We start from the raw sequence: 18,367 nt of genomic DNA, 5'->3' as shown, positions 1-18,367 counted from the left end.
GAACATTACCAGTATCCTAATAGTCTCCTCGTGACCTCTCCTAATTGCTACTCCTCCACAAAGATAAACTAACAGCTGAGGATAGAATGTGATGTTTGCTGGCTTTTTAGATTGTGTTTTCCTTGGTACCTGGGAAGCGAGCAGCTATATGAAAAGTTGAGTGTATACATCCGTTCTCACTGTTGGTGTTCAGCTGCTTATCCCAAGACTCATTAAAATGCTTCCTCGAAAGTGTGTTTTAAGTGAACAGATTCTTGTTAGAGACACCAGGATGTGAAAATGCACTGGTGTCATTTACCGGCAAGGGCATTAGGCATATTAACTGTAGCTTCTCTGAGAACTGTGGTTCTCTAAGGCTCTCACTGTCATGGAAGGAATTTGTTTCTAAGGTAAACTTCTCTGTAACCTGAATTCTTTTTAGAAATATGGCTGTTCACCCTAATTATTCCCCACCAGTGAGCTTTTTACTCTGTATTTTCTATAGCGTTAGTGAAGCATAGCATAATGGCAACCTTGAATCCATCCTATAAAAAATAAGCAGTGTGTTCAATTGCAGAGCTAAGCCTTATTTTTGCATTGAAATAGATTAACAAAGGGCAGCTGATATATTCTATCACCACCACCTTATTTTTAATGTAAGCACTCGATCCTTTCATAGCCCTTTCACATTTGGTTGTCACGATAGCCTGTGAAGTCCCCAGGCCAAGTGCTATATCGACTGTTGTCAGATAAAGAAATGGAGGCAGGGTCAGAGTCAGGTGTTTCATTTCGCTTGTCTGAGGTCACAGCCAGCAAGGTGTTTGGCCTTACAGGTATTGACAACTATTCTAGTGGTCTGCCCACAGCTTTCCTCTATCAACAGGCAGATCTTATTTGAAGGTTGTAGTAGGTAACTGCAGTATCTTACTTGCATATGAAAAGCAGCCATCTTTTAAGGAAGGGATTCTTTTCCCCTGGGCTTATAGGTTGGGGTGGAAGGAAACCCTCACCACCAGTCACAGGTGGAGGACCTCTCCACACACAGGTGTGTGCACACATAACATGCCCTCAATACCCTTTGCATCCCACCCTTCCAACTTACTGATAACCTGGCACTTACTGCATGATATCTACTAGTTACTATAAAAATTTCTCCAGTACCCAATTAGCCTTTTCAAAACATTAAAAAACATTTCTGATCTTTTTCTTTTCCCTCTTCATTCTGCATTATAGGCTTGTTTATGGTAATGACCAGATAATAATCCAATGTGAGATGTTTAGTTATTGTTTTTATTATTCAAGAATTTATATCAGGTGTTATTTGGATAACAGATAAATATAGAAGCTCTGATCTAGTTTTAAGTCTTTCTCCACACAAAGAAAAAAAAAAGGTATATATGATTAGTTAAATACATTTATTTCTCTGAAATAATGAAGGAAAACAGCATTAGTCTTTCTCATGATGGGCTCTGGAATTTGCCCCTCACTCAACCAGCACGAGACAGACACGTAGATTCTGTGAATGGCAAAATTGAAATGGAACAATACAGCTGAACATCTGCAAAATAAGTGACCAGAACTATTAGCTACTGTTTTACTTTGGTGAACAATGGTCTTCTAATTATTGAGAGCAAGAAAAATAGGGGAAAATTTTTTCCACGTGAGCCAGTTATCTCAGAGGAATAGGATTGCATTGACTTCTAGGAAGCTATAAGGATAACCAGAAATGGTTTGCATTGATACGGAAAAAAATTGTTTGCCAACTTTGCTTCACTTTAGTTGCTGGGGAGACTGTGACTTAGCCTTGTGAATTAGCAAACTGCCTAAAAATTATGGAAATGGTTTTTAAGCAATGTATTTGTATCCTCCTAATTATGGTAACTTTCAACAGACTAAGTGGTTCTTGATCTTGGCTGTTAGATTCAATGGGAAGTTTTTAAAAATACTCAGCCTGGCTCCCACTTCATTCCAACTGATGAATCCCAGGTTGGCCCAGGCATCTAGGGTTCACGTGATTGTAGTGTGCATTGGAGTCGGGGACAAGGGGACCAGACTCCTACGGCGTGGCCTCATGGATACAGTTATCAGATGCCTGCCTTTTCAGCCCAGGTCAATCAGGGTTCAGCCCTGTCAACACTGAAGAGGGAGCCAGTTATGCAGTTAGGAGCTGAAGTGTTGCTAAAATTAGGCTGTGAGGATATCATACCCATGATGGCACAGTCCTGGCTCAGTTCCAGGCCCTGCCCTGAAATGGGGGGGCTTCCTAACTTTCCAGCCACCCTTTGCTGCAGCAGCAAAACAGATGAGGTCAGAGGGGGAAAGAGAAAAACAAATGAGTCAAAAGGGGAAAATGTTATCCCCCAGACCAAAGAAACCTTAAATGAGAATTCTCAATAATTCCCATCAGTGGGTCGCTGCTCTGTACTTTCAGACTTGAAAATTAACTGTCCTGTTTGGTGCATTAGATAGACATCCCTCACTCCCCACCCCACCCTGCTTTGTTCTGAACTGGCAGGGCAGGTATGTGGATGCACTGTGAAGGGATGTCCCCATTGGCAATGGTTCAGACTCATTTTCATCACTCATCGCATTACCCAGATTTGGAAGTGTCCTCATTACGGGCCAAAAATGTAATTCTTATCCCCTGCCCTTCCGTTTCAGAAGATGTGTGCCTCTTTTGACATCTATTTATGTAAATCCCATGAAGACTCTCCTCTTATCCCTTTCTCTTGAATTCCTGCTTTACAGGAACCCCCAAATTTTAAAAGTAATGCAGGATATAGCTTTCTTTTGGAATCAGACACTTGAATATGCAAATCATATGCCGATATCAACCATGTTTAATACTCTCTCCTCTAACTGTAGGAACATTACACTTTTGCACTATCTCATCACTATTGTGGAAAATAAATACCCCAAGGTTCTCAATCTAAATGAGGAGCTGCGGGACATTCCTCAAGCAGCAAAAGTAAAGTAAGTACTAACAGTGAATCGTTCCAGCTTTTCAAATCCCTTGGTCTGTGCTTTAGCCATTGAGATAGTTAGTGTTACCTTAAAAGCGTCCTTCTGTCTTGCTTCCCCCTGAATAGTATATGAAGTAGTTTCAATCATTTCCAAGTCACCCAGATATATTACATAATTTTGAATACATGATTAACTCTTGAAGAAGGGAGTTAAGGGTGCCAACACACTCCCTAACTCCCACTGCACAGTTTGAAAATCCAACATATAACTTTATAGTTGACCCTTCCTATACGAGTCCCTTCACATCCATGGTTCCACATGTGAGGAATCAGTCAGCCACAAATCACTTAGTCCATCGTCACTGGAAAAATAATTATGTATAAGTGACCCTCACAGTTCCCACCTGTGTTGTTCAAGGTATTGTTGAACATATACCGTGAGCATATGTTGTGTATACTTGTTCTAGCTGTTTTGGAATACTCCTGGATACAATTTTTAACTTCTGCAAAACCTAATTTTCTGAGTTATGAAGATGCAGGGAAGAAATGTGGTTTCACTAGTAGTTGGAAGGGGTGGTTCTCTTAAAATACAGGTGGGATCACCCTTAGTTAAATGAGGATATGTCGTTAAGCAAATAGAAGTGCTGCAGGTTAGGGCGTTGCTAGTATCAATTTTCCCAGGTGCATACACTCCCAGAAACCAAGCAGTTTTTTAATGGAAAGCAGTCTTTATGCAAATGAAGGAATACAAATAAAGTGGAAAGTCACCAAGTTTTCCTCATAAACTTCACACTACTTTTCAGAGACCTCGTGAGGGGCATGCACTTTTCCTTGCTGCTCTTCCTATTGCACCCAGCTCCCCTCCCCGCCTTTAAAAAAAAAAATGCTTTAAACTGCATCTTTTTGCAGTCATTTTGAAAAATCTGATGAGCAGCCTAATTTTTTTCCTCTGTAGAGTTTGGGAGAAATGTACCATGATGTAAGACATGAAATTAAAATGTGAAGGTAAATGAAGTATTGGTAAATTTGTTTACATGTGAATTCTCAGTGAGAATGGTTATAATCTCTAATGTCTAAAGCCACCAAATAAAAAGCATTATGAGAAAAGCCTAGGAAGCTTTGTTTAAAAAAAAAAAAATCAACAAAAATGAAAACTAGTTAGTGAAACTTTAAGAAAAATCATTTTTGATTGAAATGTAGGCTATTACCTTGTAATATTTATACTCTCAGTGAAAGTGAAAGTCCCTCAGTCATATCTGACTCTGCGACCCCATGGACTATACAGTCCATGGGATTCTCCAGGCCAGAATACTGGAGAGGGTAGTCTTTCCCTTCTCCAGGGGATCTTCCCAACCCAGGGATTGAACCCAGGTCTCCCGCATTGCAGGCAGATTCCTTACCAGCTGAGCCACATGGGAAGCCCTCATACTATCAGAGTTTTCGTGAAAAGCATTACAGTAATGATGAGCACAGCACACACATGATCGTGCCTCAGCTCTTTCTTTCCCTTGTCCAAAGAAAGTCACACACGGCAAGAAATTTATTTCTACATACAGTAATTTGCTTGAGTGAGATTTTTATGAGATTAAAATGTCATATTTCTATTCTGTCCTTTTCAACCATATATATCTCATACCTGCTGGCTTTGGAAAACAAGAAACATGATCCCATACCTAAATTTCATAAGTTTAAAATGTTGCTGTCTTTCTGTGAGATCTGAATGTTGAAGAGAATTTTAAGCATTTAAAATGAATTTTAATTAAAAAATTTTAAACACTTCAAATAGTGTGGATGACCAAGAATGAAATATTTAAACTCATCATATATTTAATTCACAAGTATAAGTCCCATGTTAGTTACTAAAATGCTGCCATTTACAACAGCATGACCGAGCTGGACAAGGAAATAAGCATGTTGAGAAGTGGCCTGAAAGCAGTAGAGATGGTGAGTATCTGTTTCTTGTTCTGATTCCCAGTCTCGTCATTACTGGTGTCCAGTGGAGGAGTTGCCAGTTGCCTTGGCATGCTGGTATGCTCGGGATAAACATTTACTATTTAAAATGCAAAAATAGAGAAGCAAAGGCAGACTGAGTTTAGCCTGGCGACACAGCAGCAGGCATCACGGGAGCTGGGACACTGGACCCAGAGTTCTACCACTTTCCTATCTGTGACGTAGGACTTATGACAGTGGATTGGGCTAGAGACTCTTCAAGGTCTCCTCAGTGTTCCTGTTCTCTTGATAAATGTTCACTCAGTAGAGCAATGGAACTTCTCTGTCGTCTTTGCGTTGGCCCTTTGGGGAGTATGCATTGAACACTTTGAGGGTACAGTCCATTCTCAAGGAGAGGGGATCAGGATGACTCAGAATGCTTGCCCTCCACATGTTACAGTGGCCAGGAGCAGTCAGTCCAGTTTACCTCCTGTAAAGTGATGACAAATGAGGCTTTCGAAGGAAGGTGGTGATTTAGGTTAGCCTGGACCTTAGGGAATAGCTGGAGTGTGTGAGAGGACTATCTCTTCTAGATGAGATGAACTTCGAGCTGTGGCTTAGAAGGAGAGAGAGTGAGCTTAGGTACAGAGGAGCGAAGCCATCCCAAGTCTACGAGATGACCTGAGCCTGGGCTCCATGGAAGGAAAGCAGGTCAGAGTGCTGGAGAAAGAGGAGCCAGTGGCCTTAACCCTGATTTGAGGGTGCAGCTCCCCGTGGGTACCACACAGGGGCTGTCACCAAGATGGAGATGGATTAGGGTGGAAGCCTCGCTCCCAAGAGCAGACAGGGCTCTGGCCTGGCCCTTGGTGCGGGAGGCTGGTTTACAGGCAGCTCGGGAAGGTGCCCCACAGATCAACTTACGGGAAACACCAAAAGGACCCTCCTACTGCTTGTAAAACTGCCATAGAAAGTAGTTGGCATCATTAAAGAAGCTCTAATACAAATTAAAGTTGCGATGCTGATCTTTTCTGTTTTTAATAAATTAAGGAGCATGTGATTTTTTCTCTTTTTTCCTTTTTTCGGGGGAGGGAGAAGAAAGACATAGCGGGTAGGCCACTGTTTAAAAAGTGCAGGAGCTGAGCCGACTGCACCATTTTCCCAACCCCTGGGCTGGGAGACTATGAAGGAGCATGGCATATGGTCCTCGGCTTTCACAGGCCAAACAGGGTAAGGGCGGTTGGGGACAAAGCTTGTTTTATAGCCTTCACTCTGCTGCATTTCCTCCCAGTGGAAAGCTTTCTCAAGACTAGCATGGCAGCTGTGACAGCCCTGAAGTCTGATAATGGATGCTCTGACCCCTGCATCTGAGCTAGTTCAGAACAAGGCATAAGAGAGGAGTCCCGAGGAAGTTGTGTGTTTGAGGGATTTATTAAAGGTCATTTTGCTGAAATCTCTCTAGCCCCTGGATCATGTACACTGTAACACACTCATGATAGGAAAGGGCCTGCAGCAGCTTCCCCCTACCCCTGGCAGCTTAAGTGTTAAGAGGGAGGAAATATTGGGGGGCAGACTTTAACCTGTCCAAATATTCATTTTTTTTTAACCTGTCCAAATATTCATGTGTCCCAACTATGCTTTGCACGAATCAGTTGTACTGTTGGAAAGGTATCACAGGTGGAATTCTCACGAAATTATACATTCATGAAACACATTAAAATTGCTTTCACATCTCTGCACCTCACACATATAACTCCCTTACCAGCCCAAGTACTAGAATTGTGGCAATTTCTTTTAATCAGAGCAAGTTCCATAAAAGTTTCCACTTCTATTTCACTTGATTCCCCTGGTAATATGTATATTACCCTCCTTTTATGAGTGAAGAAACTAAGACCCAGGCTACTTGCCATGGATAAAAATCAAGTCAGTGGTTGAGCTGAATCAACCCCTAGCTTGTGACCTCTACTCTCCTACTTATTATTAGACTCTCTGCCATAGCAGGTATGGAAGAAAATAGAGATCCAGAGTAAGTCAATAGATACACAGAAGAGTTGTTACTGAGACCCTGGAGTTAAGACAGAGGTTGAGTTCAAGTTTTGGCTGTATCACTTGACTCTGAGCAAAGAATCCCTCTGAACCTCAATTTATGTGTCAATACAATTGGCATAATAATTGAACAATCATAGAGGTTTTGTGGAATGAAATAGGAAAATGCATCTGGCAGTGGTTTAAGTTATTATTGAAATGAAATTTGAATAATCTGTGTTCATCACCATGGTAATGGAGAGGATGGCTAATTAACACAACACTAATACCTCTACCTGCCTGTTCACAAAACCCGAATGGTATGGATGAGAAGAAAAATGGCATTATGGTGCCAAACGCTACAGCTGAAATTCTACTGACCTAGATATCACAGCTTAGGAAATAAGTAGACTTGGCAGATACAGAAAAAAAGGAAACAAATCAAGACACCAGAGTTCTTGGCACAGAATATCTACAAATTCTCTTGCTTTCAGTCACAAACCCTTTTATTCCAACTTGCTCTCCATTATTTAACTTATATGAATTTTATCCAAATGTTAATCTGCTTACATTCTAAAGCCAGTATACAAAAACCACACCAATAAAGTACTCAGATGACTGGTTAAATTGCATTTTGCAAATGTATTTGCACACATGGGCATGACTCTGGCAGGGTGGGCAGAAGCAGAGCAGGACATGAACTATCATAAGATGTTTCTACAGTAGTTTTGATGTGTTTGCCATTCTGACTTATTAAACTTGAGGCATAAGGAAAATGAAACAAGCTGCGTCTGCATCTGAAGCCTGCGTTGACATTATCCATTCCCTGTGTTTAAGGAGCTGGAATATCAGAAGTCTCAGCCCTCAAAGCCTGGAGATAAATTTGTGTCTGTTGTCAGTCAGTTCATCACTGTAGCAAGCTTCAGCTTCTCTGACGTTGAAGATCTTCTAGCAGAAGCTAAAGACTTGGTAAGTTTTCCCTTGTGCACTGAGTATTGCTTGACAGGGCTGGTACTTTCAGGTATTACAATTATTCTTCCATTTCTAGGACTGTGATCAGTTGAAACACACACTTCCTAACTGGCCTACGTTTCTTTAGGTTAGTAAGACCTTGGAGTATCTGAATGGTGTTAAACCAGTGAATACTGTGACAGCTTTTTCTTGGTTATTATTGGGCCAAGGCCTTGTGCTTCAGAAACGTGTAAGATGCTCTCCTTACAAGAGCAGATAAGAGACTTAGGAGAACAGGGTGTTCCCTGTTTAAATCTCTAGAAGAACTTATAAATGATAGGCACTTTAAATTCACAGCCTCGTCACAAAAGGTATAAATAGGACTTTTAAAATGAATTTTGCTATTACAAAATCATGTTTTCCTGTAAAGGAAGAGTTTTCATTGACAAATACCCAACACCTTAAAATCCCACTAGCCCATCTCACAGTCTCTGGTTATTTCCTTTTCCAGAATTCACACACATTCATATTCATGTGCACATTCTCTCATCCTCTTCTTGTTAATAAATGACAGCAAGCAGCTACCTGCCCACCCTATTGAGTTCGTCCTCAGTGCCCATTTTTCAGCTGTGACAACACTCTTTGCTTGAACTTGACTCTTGCCCTTGAAACTTGAGTAATGAATCTCATTTTTCCGTGGTCCCCTATTCAGTTGTAGATATGGATGATTGTGTGTGTACACACACTCTGGTTAAAGTTCAGAAGCAGACTGTGTTAAGATACACTGGCTCATTTCAGCATGAAGCCCCACCTCCAATGTTATTAAATAATAAACAGAAGACAAGATATATGTTTGAATCACTGCTGTTACCTGATACCCCTGACTGAAACCAGTGAACTGGTGTTAGCAGCCTCCACTGTGATGGCCCCCACCCCAAACCAGACAGTACAGTACCTACTTCATCAAGAGCTCAGACTTTTTCCTAAGAATCTAGTGAATAGTTAATTTTTTATTTACACACACCCTACTTTTTTTTAAATTTTAGTGTGGGAACTTTAGTCTTGGACTAGTTTTCTTCAGATTTCCAAGACCAAAATATACATGACTTCATCATCACTAGAATTCCTAGATAAAAAGATCATTCAGGATGGCTTGAAGTGCTTGAACTTGAATGCTTTTGAAACGCAATTGTAGGCTATCTATTGCTGTTTTGTTCATACCAGAACTTCTAGAAATTAGCTTGTAAAAATCATGGAGCAAGCTAAAGCACTGTGTGTGGTGTGTGAAGAATGTTGTATTTTTCCCTAAAGAGCTTAGTTTCTAATACAATAGCTCCAAATAAGTAGAAGATCGAGGATGCCTCAGTGAAAAGTGGTTAAAGAATATTAAAATAAATTTAAAGATATGAAATATATGTATAACTGAGAATTGTCATACTTAATAAATGTTGAAAATATTTCCTTTACGTAGATACTATTGCCAAAACATCAGAGAAACTTATTAAAAGCAAACAATGCAAGAAAAATAAAAGCAATTAGACCGTGAAGTATTTATGCAGTCCTCCCCAACCTAAGAGTTCCTAACTATGAAGAAAATGAAAGAGCTGGAAATTTTTAAGTAGTTGATAAGGCATAAGGAGTGAGAATTCATTTGACCTTGAAGCTAGAAACACTATCCTTTGTTCAGTTCAGTTCAGTTCAGTCGCTCAGTCGTGTCCGACTCTGCGCGACCCCATGAATCAAAGCACACCAGGCCTCCCTGTCCACCACCAACTCCCGGAGTTCACTCAAACTCATGTCCACAGAGTCGGTGATGCCATCCAGCCATCTCATTCTCCGTCGTCCCCTTCTCCTCCAGCCCCCAACCTTTCCCAGCATCAGAGTCTTTTCCAGTGAGTCAACTCGTCGCATGGGGTGGCCAAAGTATTGCAGTTTCAGCTTTAGCATCAGTCCTTGTAGCTTAGGCCTAATGGCATGAGATCCTTACAGAAGGAGATATAGTTCTTAAAAACAACTTGACTGGCACTGAACAGTATTTGGATGGCCAAAATAACACTAAGACACTTGAAAGCACACTATCTCGAATTATGAAGATAAGCACCAAAAGAGCTAAAAATGGAAATGTTAAAACAAAGACCGGCTGTGCTGTTACATTAATGTGTATATTTTTTAATTTAATTTTTAAAAATTATCCCTCAATATTTTGCATTTTAGCTGTTTCTAAAAGATTTGCCTTGAAGGGGACACTAAAACAAAGGTTTTGGAATAAAATTGTAGTCTCAGTCATGAAACACTCAGAGTTGGGTTGCCTTAAGATTCCGTAATCGGTGATTGTTTTCTAATTGAGGCCCAGGAAATAGAGTAATACCAGCATTACTTATGATTAGGAAAAGCAGCTGACTTTGATATTAACCATATGGCATCAATAAATGATATTAAACTACTTCAAAGAAAAGTTAAAGGGGTAAGTTTCCTTACCCCTGCTGAGTTTGCTATTAGTTTTATATCCTGAGCACTCTGTCCTCTGGTATTCTGCTTTCTTGTTTTTTACTACTGTTTAGTTAATGAGAAGTCATAGGATGTAATCATAGATGTTAAGCTGAAATGAGGTGGACAAGAATAAATGGTTTCCCAAGATGCTGGAGTATTAAATTTTTTCCTTTAGAAACAATTAGATATGTTTAGCAGCCAAAGGTAAATCCAGCAAGTTATATTTGACTCAATTGGAGCTTCAGCCCCTCAAGAGAGATTGATATTTATGTGATCATGGCGTTCTCTTGAAACACTGAACTTCTTAAAACCTTCTTTTTCCCAGTTTACTAAAGCAGTGAAACACTTTGGGGAAGAGGCTGGAAAAATACAACCGGATGAGTTCTTTGGCATTTTTGATCAGTTTCTTCAGGCTGTGTCAGAAGCCAAACAAGAGAATGAAAATATGAGAAAGAAGAAAGAGGAGGAGGAGCGCCGAGCTCGCATGGAGGCTCAGGTAAGAGGGCAGGTGACGGGCCAGTCCCACCTCCTGGAAATTATCCTGCTACATCTCCTTGGTTTTTAGGAAGCACTCCTATGTGCTGGCAAGGAGGAGGGCATCAAAGCCCTCTCTGGAATGCTACTGGGAGTTTAGTCAGTAGAAAGTTTCTCTTCAGCAATGTGGCGGTCTATATCCAAAGCCTAAAAAAATATATTCACATCCTTTGATCTGGAGTTCCACTTCTTAGAAGTCTTTCTAAAGAAATAATTCTACATTTCCACAAAGAGAACAGCACTCTTTATAATAAAGCCCTAACCTAGACAGCCTAAATGTTTACCAACTGGGCACTGGTTCTAAATGATGTTCAGTTGAGTATGGTTCAGTCACTCAGTCGTTTCTGACTCTTTGTGACCCCGTGGACTGCAGCATGCCAGGCCTCCCTATCCATCACCAACTCCTGGAGTTTACTCAAACTCATGCCCATTGAGTCAGTGATGCCATCAAGCCATCTCATCCTCTGTTGTCCCCTTCTCCTCCTACCTTCAATCTTTCCCAGCATCAGGGTCTTTTCAAATGAATCAGTTCTTCACATCAGGTGGCCAAAGTATTGGAGTTTCAGCTTCAGCATCAGTCCTTCCAGTGAATATTCAGGACTGATTTCCTTTAGGATGGACTGGATGGATCTCCTTACAGTCCAAGGGACTCTCAAGAGTCTTCTCCAAGACCACAGTTCAAAAGCATCAATTCTTCGGCACTCAGCTTTCTTTATAGTCCAACTCATATCCATACATGACTACTGGAAAAACCAAAGCTTTGACGAAACAGACCTTTGTTGGCAAAGTAATCTAAATGATGTAATAGCTATATAATGGACTATTTATGCAGTCCTCAAAAGTCATGTCTTTTTCATGTGAGAGTGCTTACAGAATGGTTTCTCCATGAAATATTTTTGTGTAAAGTGAGTGAGATATACCCCCAGATATAGTGGTGAGATATACCCCCAGAAGGTTCATAATGGTTATTTCTTTGTAGATTTAAGGGTTATTTTTCCCTTTTTATCTGAATATATACATTTTATATAATGTGTGCATATTATTTGGATCTTAATAATTGTAACTCTTGCATAGTGGGTTCTAGGCATCCATGGTAGAGAGAGGCTAATAAGCCTTTGATGTCAGGAATGTGGCCTGATGAGCATTTGCTTTCATCTGTCTATACCATCAAAGAAACCAATGTTTTTAATTAGAATATCATGAGGGTTAGGGCGACTTCACTTCACTTCATGAGGTTTACCCAGATTCTGGACAGTGAGAGTCTAATTACAAAGTGGTGGTCATTTTTTTCATTGCTCCTTGTTTCTACAATGAGCCCCCTCACATCCCAGTCACCCACTTGTGACAGCCAAGGGATTGGCAGCTATTGACAAACATGGTGTGACTGCAGCACTGCCATATCCAGTGTTCGTCTCCACTGAATACAAAATACAATATTGTCCTGACACTTCTCTAAGTGGTTGCTTTCCATTTGCAGCTCAAAGAACAACGTGAAAGGGAACGGAAAATGAGGAAAGCAAAAGAGAACAGTGAAGAAGGCGGCGAGTTTGATGACCTGGTTTCCGCTTTACGCTCAGGAGAAGTGTTTGACAAAGACCTTTCCAAACTGAAACGGAATCGCAAGCGCATCACCAACCAGATGACGGACAGCAGCCGGGAGAGACCGGTCACAAAACTTAACTTCTAATTTCCCTTGAATACTTTTTTAGAAAGCTCATTAGCAGCCCTTTGAAGTGACTAGAACGTTTCATTACACTGCCTTGCAATCCAAACAGTGGCAATTTCTCCTTTCATCTGTGAGTGAATGTGTGAACGTGTGTGTATGTAAATGTGTGTGTGTGTGTATATATTAAGAAATGTATATAGAAGTCTGAGTGTTGTCTGGAGACCTATATGTTTGGTTAAAAAAGAAAAAAAATCTATGTCTATGTATGTGCTCAGAACCCCTTTGTGTATGCATTCATATTGAGTGTGGCTCATCTTCTTTCCCCGAACACCATGACTGTTCAGAAGCACAATACTGTCTCCTGAAAGAGATACGGAGACATTCCCTAGAGTAAAAAGAAAAACAAAAAATAAATAAATATAGCTTGAGAAATATTTTATGGTTTCCAAGCTTGATATACTTTGAAATTATTTTCATTGGTGAAACTGGTGTTGGAAAAATATAGATTTCAAATGGTTTTTGATAGTTGACAAGTACGATGCTGGTGCATTGCATCAGTAATTGACAGGACCAGCTTAGAATTTCTGACGTTGGTGTGGGGATGCAGTCTGTAAATGTTTATGGAGAACATCTTGCACACATTCTGAATTTTGTAGAATGTCAATCAGAGTTCTTTTATATGTTTAAAACCTGGACATCAGTTTCCCCCCTAATTTCATCAAGTTCTCTGCCAAGCACTCATCATGATTTCTTCACGTTGCTTTTGGAAAGAACACTATTTATCTAAATGCAATCCATGCTCTTGTTAAAAAGAACAAAATTACCATAATGTGCTTGTTTTCCTAACAGTATAGAACTATAAACTTTCAAATTTCCCACCCAAGACCTAAAAGAAAGAATTCTCTGAAAGGATAAAAATGATTTTTTAAAAAAATTTATAGGGTGCCTTTTTTTTTTTTGTATTTTCTGTTCTGTAGGACAAGCTGCATCTTCTGTAAATATGTTTCTGAACTAAAGAACACTTAGTGAATGCACAAAATGTCACGACCACCAACAGAGATGCCAAGATCTATTTATCTCTAAGTATGTTTGAAGTGGTTTGCTGTTTATATGTTGTCATTTTAAATGGTGTGTCAGTAACACTACCTGTAAAATTTCAGTCCAAAAGATAAAGCTCTCAGGGAGAAATGAATAAAAACAATGAACATTAGAAAATAAAATATAGATGCTTACCATTAACCTACCAACTCTTAATATCCTTAAATTATATGATATATACAGAGGACTGTTACTTTTTTTTTTTTTGCTTTGCTTTATTTATTTGTAGTAGGGGAGGGGGGCTAAGGTTCTCTATTTTCTTTCCATCAATCCTGTTGTGGTTGGGTTTCCTGTGGAGAGTAGTTTGTCCTATTGCACTAGAACATTATTTACGCACTAAATTGAGTTTCAGTCAATTAACGAATATTTATTGAAACACCTACTATGTGCCAGGCATTGTAGGGCTACAGTGGTAAGCAAGACAGAGCCCCTGCCCCCAGGGAGCTTATGCTGTAACGGGGACAGTTAAGGGGCAAACAGAATACCAATGTGTGTGCTGTATAGGAATCATGCTATTTAAAAATAATTTGTATAAACTGTAATGCTTAGTGCAGAGGGCAAGGTCTCTGCACTACATGAAAGCTGTGAAATAGTGCTCTAAAAGTTGGCAAGAGCCGTGGTTTTATGTTCTTCCCCCTCATTGCAAACTTAGCGACTTTCTACATATTACACAGAAGTAAATGACTAGCAAGTAAAACAGTCACAAATATATAGCAGACGTTGCGCTCCCCCAGCTCCTAGGTATCAAAGTCTGCAAGTCTACTGTGTTGAAGATGCAGACTGAGACTTCGCTCAAAAAAGCTTGGAGGTGAGGAGAAGTGGGGTACGCTAGTGGGGTTTGTCTATTCCTTAACTAAAGTGCCTCTATATATATTCTTTTCTATTTAGAGCAGGAGAAATTTGATCTGGCTTGAGTTTGGGACTGACTGTTGAAAATGGCTTTGTTTTACAGTTTAAGGAATGGGCAAGTGGAGGGAGTCACATAAAGGAGCAAGTTTGTGTAGCATGTTCCTCTTGCCTTTTGTAATCATCCTTGTTTTGATATGGCCATCCTGGTAGGCCTCCATTGCCATTTCCGTTTTTCGTTTCTTTCCCCAAAAGCTGTGTGCAGGTCATTCCATGTGCCATTGTTGGAAAAAGGAAAAAAAAAACACCTACTTTTTAGATTGGTGCTGGTGTAAGTAGCCACTTTTTCTCTCTTGGGTGTGTATTTTAAAAGTTTTTGTTTGTTTTTTTAAATTAATGCCAAAAAGACAAAGCATTATAATTTGTAAACTTAATTATATGTCTTGTATCTTATTAGTTTAGTAGTTGGAACCACTTAGTCTTTAGGTGCAAGACTGTTGTTATAGTACCAAGAAAAAAATGTTGTATGTGTCATGAGACTGTACATTTTTTTAAATAGCAATATGCAATAAAGAAATGAATTCATTATGTGTACGTACATGCTTTCTTTGAGTTATTAAAACAAACTTCTTTGCACTTTCCACCATTCAGTTCAGTTCAGTCACTCAGTCATGTCCAACTCTTTGCGACCCAGTGAATCACAGCACACCAGGCCTCCCTGTCCATCACCAACTCCCGGAGTTCACTCAAACTCATGTCCATCGAGTCGGTGATGCCATCCAGCCATCTCATTCTCTGTCGTCCCCTTCTCCTCCCGCCCCTAATCCCTTCCAGCATCAGAGTCCTTTCCACCATTAAATTTAAATATTGCAAGTCGTTGGTTAATTAGGAATAGTACAAACTTGTTCATATTGGACCTCGAAAAGTATAGTTTTCTGCTGTGGCGGCATTCAGCACATCCACAGACCACCAGATACTACCTCTTTCTGAAATTAACCTTTTTGTGTAACTCTGTATGAGTTAAATAGTTTCATAGTGAAAGTGAAGTTGCTCAGTCGTGTCTGACTCTGCGACCCCATGAACTGTAACCCACCATGCTCCTCTGTCCATGGGACTTTCCAGGCAAGAGTCCTGGAATGGGTTGCCATTTCCTTCTCCAGAGAATCTTCCCCTCCCAGGGATCGAACCGGGGTCTCCTGCATTGCAGGCGGACGCTTTACCATCTGAACTACTGGTAAAATTATTCAACTGGAGGTATACTAAAGAATCTCTAATCTCTAGAATCAATCTTTTTCATTTTGAAGCATTTCCTTTAAAAAAATTAATTTATGATATTGGTCAATATGGGAAGTGTCACCTGTACAGAAGAAGGAATGTGCGTTATATCCTCTGAAAATTGGGACTCTCTTTTGGCCCCATGTCACTTTGGCTTCCTGGCCATCCTCTACCCAATGTAAAATCAAACTGAAAACAAATTATCCTAGAAGTGGTTGCTTGAGAGTTCAAGCACTTCTGGTCTTGGGAATGGACTCATGATATTCTTATAATTACTATCTTTTTATTTAGCTCCTGGATACTGCATAATACCCAAAAGCTTTTTGTTCTTTTGCACTGGCATTCAGATGGGAGAGATCCTTCTCCACGGTAGGGAAATTTTATATTCCTTCCTACAAATGGAATATAGCATTTCCTCTTTACACATTTGAGTGAGAACCACCTAGACCCTCAGCTGCCCTGGGGTATTGAGAGAAACGGGAGAACCTGAAACTTGGAGATCATTATGCATACTTGTATGTCTTCAGTTTTCCCCAGAAAAACCATCACTAGGGAAAATGTGCTTCTGTCAGGGGATGAATTTATTCAAACCCTCCAGGATTCTGCCCTTTTTCTATAACTTAACATGGATAATCTTTAATAAACTAGTTTGGACACAATTATTTAATAGATTAAGTTCTGAATGGGAATATTCTGTGACTTTTTAAAAAAATAACAAACACCACCTGTTTCCTATCATATGGAAGACCTAAATTAAGTCCTCCCAAGGTTTAACAGCTACTTGATTCCATAAGCACTAGCTTCAGGAACCACTGGACTATGTGTGGAGAGACTAAAAGGAATGGTTTTGCATCAGGGTCATTCATGAACCATTATGCTGCGTTCGGTGCTCACTTTCTCCATGAGGTCTATATATATTGGTTTGTGTCTCTATATCCCTGTGCCCTCTGTTACTGGGAACTCTACTGAAGTCTAAAAGCCTTTTGAGTTCATAATTAAGAAATGGCTTAGGGGGTGGGACGAGACGGGGACGACAGAGAATGAGATGGCTGGATGGCATCACCGACTCGATGGACATGAGTTTGAGTGAACTCCAGAAGTTGGTGATGGACAGGGAGGCCTGGCGTGCTGTGATTCATGGGGTCGCAAAGAGTCGGACACGACTGAGCGACTGAACTGAACTGACTAACATCTATAAATTCTTTATCTTGGAGAAAGCTTGGAACCCCTGGAGGAAGGAAATGTATAAGGAGTTTCAAGTTTTCCATAGCAAAAACTTTTTATTCGTCTTGTAGGGAAAACATCAGATCTAACCTTTGGCCTTTTCCCGGACATGCTTTTGTCTACTGCAATCAGCTGTTTGTTTCCATGGTATCAAACAAACAGCATGAACATGAGATTGTACACGAAGGGGTTTTGACAATGGAGATCGTTATTTTAATCAAACCTGGAAATGTTTGTGTTTTTTATGGGAAAGAGAAAAATTTCCCATGCCATTTAAATAAAGCATGTATTCTCTCTGCTTCTCTGCCTGTGGTTTCTTTCATTGGAAGGAAGAAGAAAGGCAATAGTTCTGTATTGATCTTATCATCTCCCACTTAATTTATACCCTTTATAGTCATGTGTGGACATTCCTGTGGCAAAGGAAGCTGCAGTCCCCCATCAATGGTGAGCATCTCTTAGCATCCTTATCCCCATCCTCCCATCTCACTTCCAATGTAAAAATACTTTCCTAAGTCAAGTGAGATTGAGGGGCCTCCCTGACTCAGGGATAGGAAGAGTGCCAAGAGAGATGATTGTGGTGCCAAGCAATGACTCAGGAAGACAGGGTAGCGGGGAGAAGGAAGTGTCTACCAGATGCTTAGAAAAGTCCTGCTCCCTTCAGCAGTGAAGTGAAGTGAAGTTGCTCAGTCGTGTCCCACTCTTTGCGATCCTGTGGACTGTAGCCTACCAGCCTTCTCCATCCATGGGATTCTCCAGGCAAGAATACTGGAGTGGGTTACCATTTCCTTCTCCAGGGGATCTTCCCAACCCACGAATCGAACCCAGGTCTCCTGCATTGGAGGCAGACGCTTTAACCTCTCAGCCACCAGGGAAGCCTTCAGCAGTACATATACTAAAATAGGACTGATAAAAAGATTATCATGGACCTGTGCAAGGATGATTCACAAATTCATGAAGCATTTCATATTTTTGGAATCTAATAAAATGGTATCAGTTCAGTTCAGTCGCTCAATCGTGTCCGATTCTTTGCGACCCCATGAATCACAGCACACCAGACCTCCCTGTCCCTCACCAACTCCCGGAGTTCACTCAAACTCATGTCCATCGAGTCGGTGATGCCATCCAGCCATCTCATTCTCTGTCATCCCCTTCTCCTCCTGCCCCCAATCACTCCCAGCATCAGTCTTCTCCAGTGAGTCAACTCATTGCATGAGGTGGCCAAAGTATTGGAGTTTCAGCTTCAGCATCAGTCCTTCCAATGAACACCCAGGACTGATCTCCTTTAGGATGGACTGGTTGGATCTCCTTGCAGTCCAAGGGACTCTCGAGAGTCTTCTCCAGCACCACAGTTCAAAAGCATCAATTCTTCAGATGATCTTATTTGCAAAGC

General features: G+C 40.5%; 1 protein-coding gene and 1 pseudogene across 5 annotated transcripts in view; both read left to right on the top strand.

Annotated features, from left to right (window-relative positions):
- DAAM1 (dishevelled associated activator of morphogenesis 1) overlaps window positions 1-17,234 on the top strand; it is a 180,701-nt gene extending 163,467 nt beyond the window's left edge. For 4 of the 5 annotated variants that reach the window (XM_055437065.2, XM_055437062.2, XM_055437064.2 and 1 more), the window contains exons 21-25: window positions 2,845-2,952; window positions 4,826-4,886; window positions 7,731-7,862; window positions 10,660-10,830; window positions 12,346-17,234. In XM_055437065.2, coding sequence (XP_055293040.1) covers window positions 2,845-2,952; window positions 4,826-4,886; window positions 7,731-7,862; window positions 10,660-10,830; window positions 12,346-12,555 — 682 coding nt within the window. In that variant the 3' untranslated portion in view covers window positions 12,556-17,234. The remainder of the gene's footprint in view (window positions 1-2,844; window positions 2,953-4,825; window positions 4,887-7,730; window positions 7,863-10,659; window positions 10,831-12,345) is intronic. The other variant, XM_055437063.2, reaches the window with a different exon arrangement.
- A 613-nt stretch (window positions 17,235-17,847) lies between these two features.
- On the top strand, window positions 17,848-17,948 carry LOC129563692 (U6 spliceosomal RNA; annotated as a pseudogene).
- Window positions 17,949-18,367: the final 419 nt, after the last annotated feature.

This window comes from Moschus berezovskii, chromosome 9 (genome assembly GCF_049115385.1).
Source record: "Moschus berezovskii isolate FMDL1 chromosome 9, NW_MosBer_1.0, whole genome shotgun sequence".
NCBI classification, from domain to species: domain Eukaryota; kingdom Metazoa; phylum Chordata; class Mammalia; order Artiodactyla; family Moschidae; genus Moschus; species Moschus berezovskii.
Note: the sequence above shows the minus strand (reverse complement) of the source record. Positions and strands in the feature narration are given on the sequence as shown.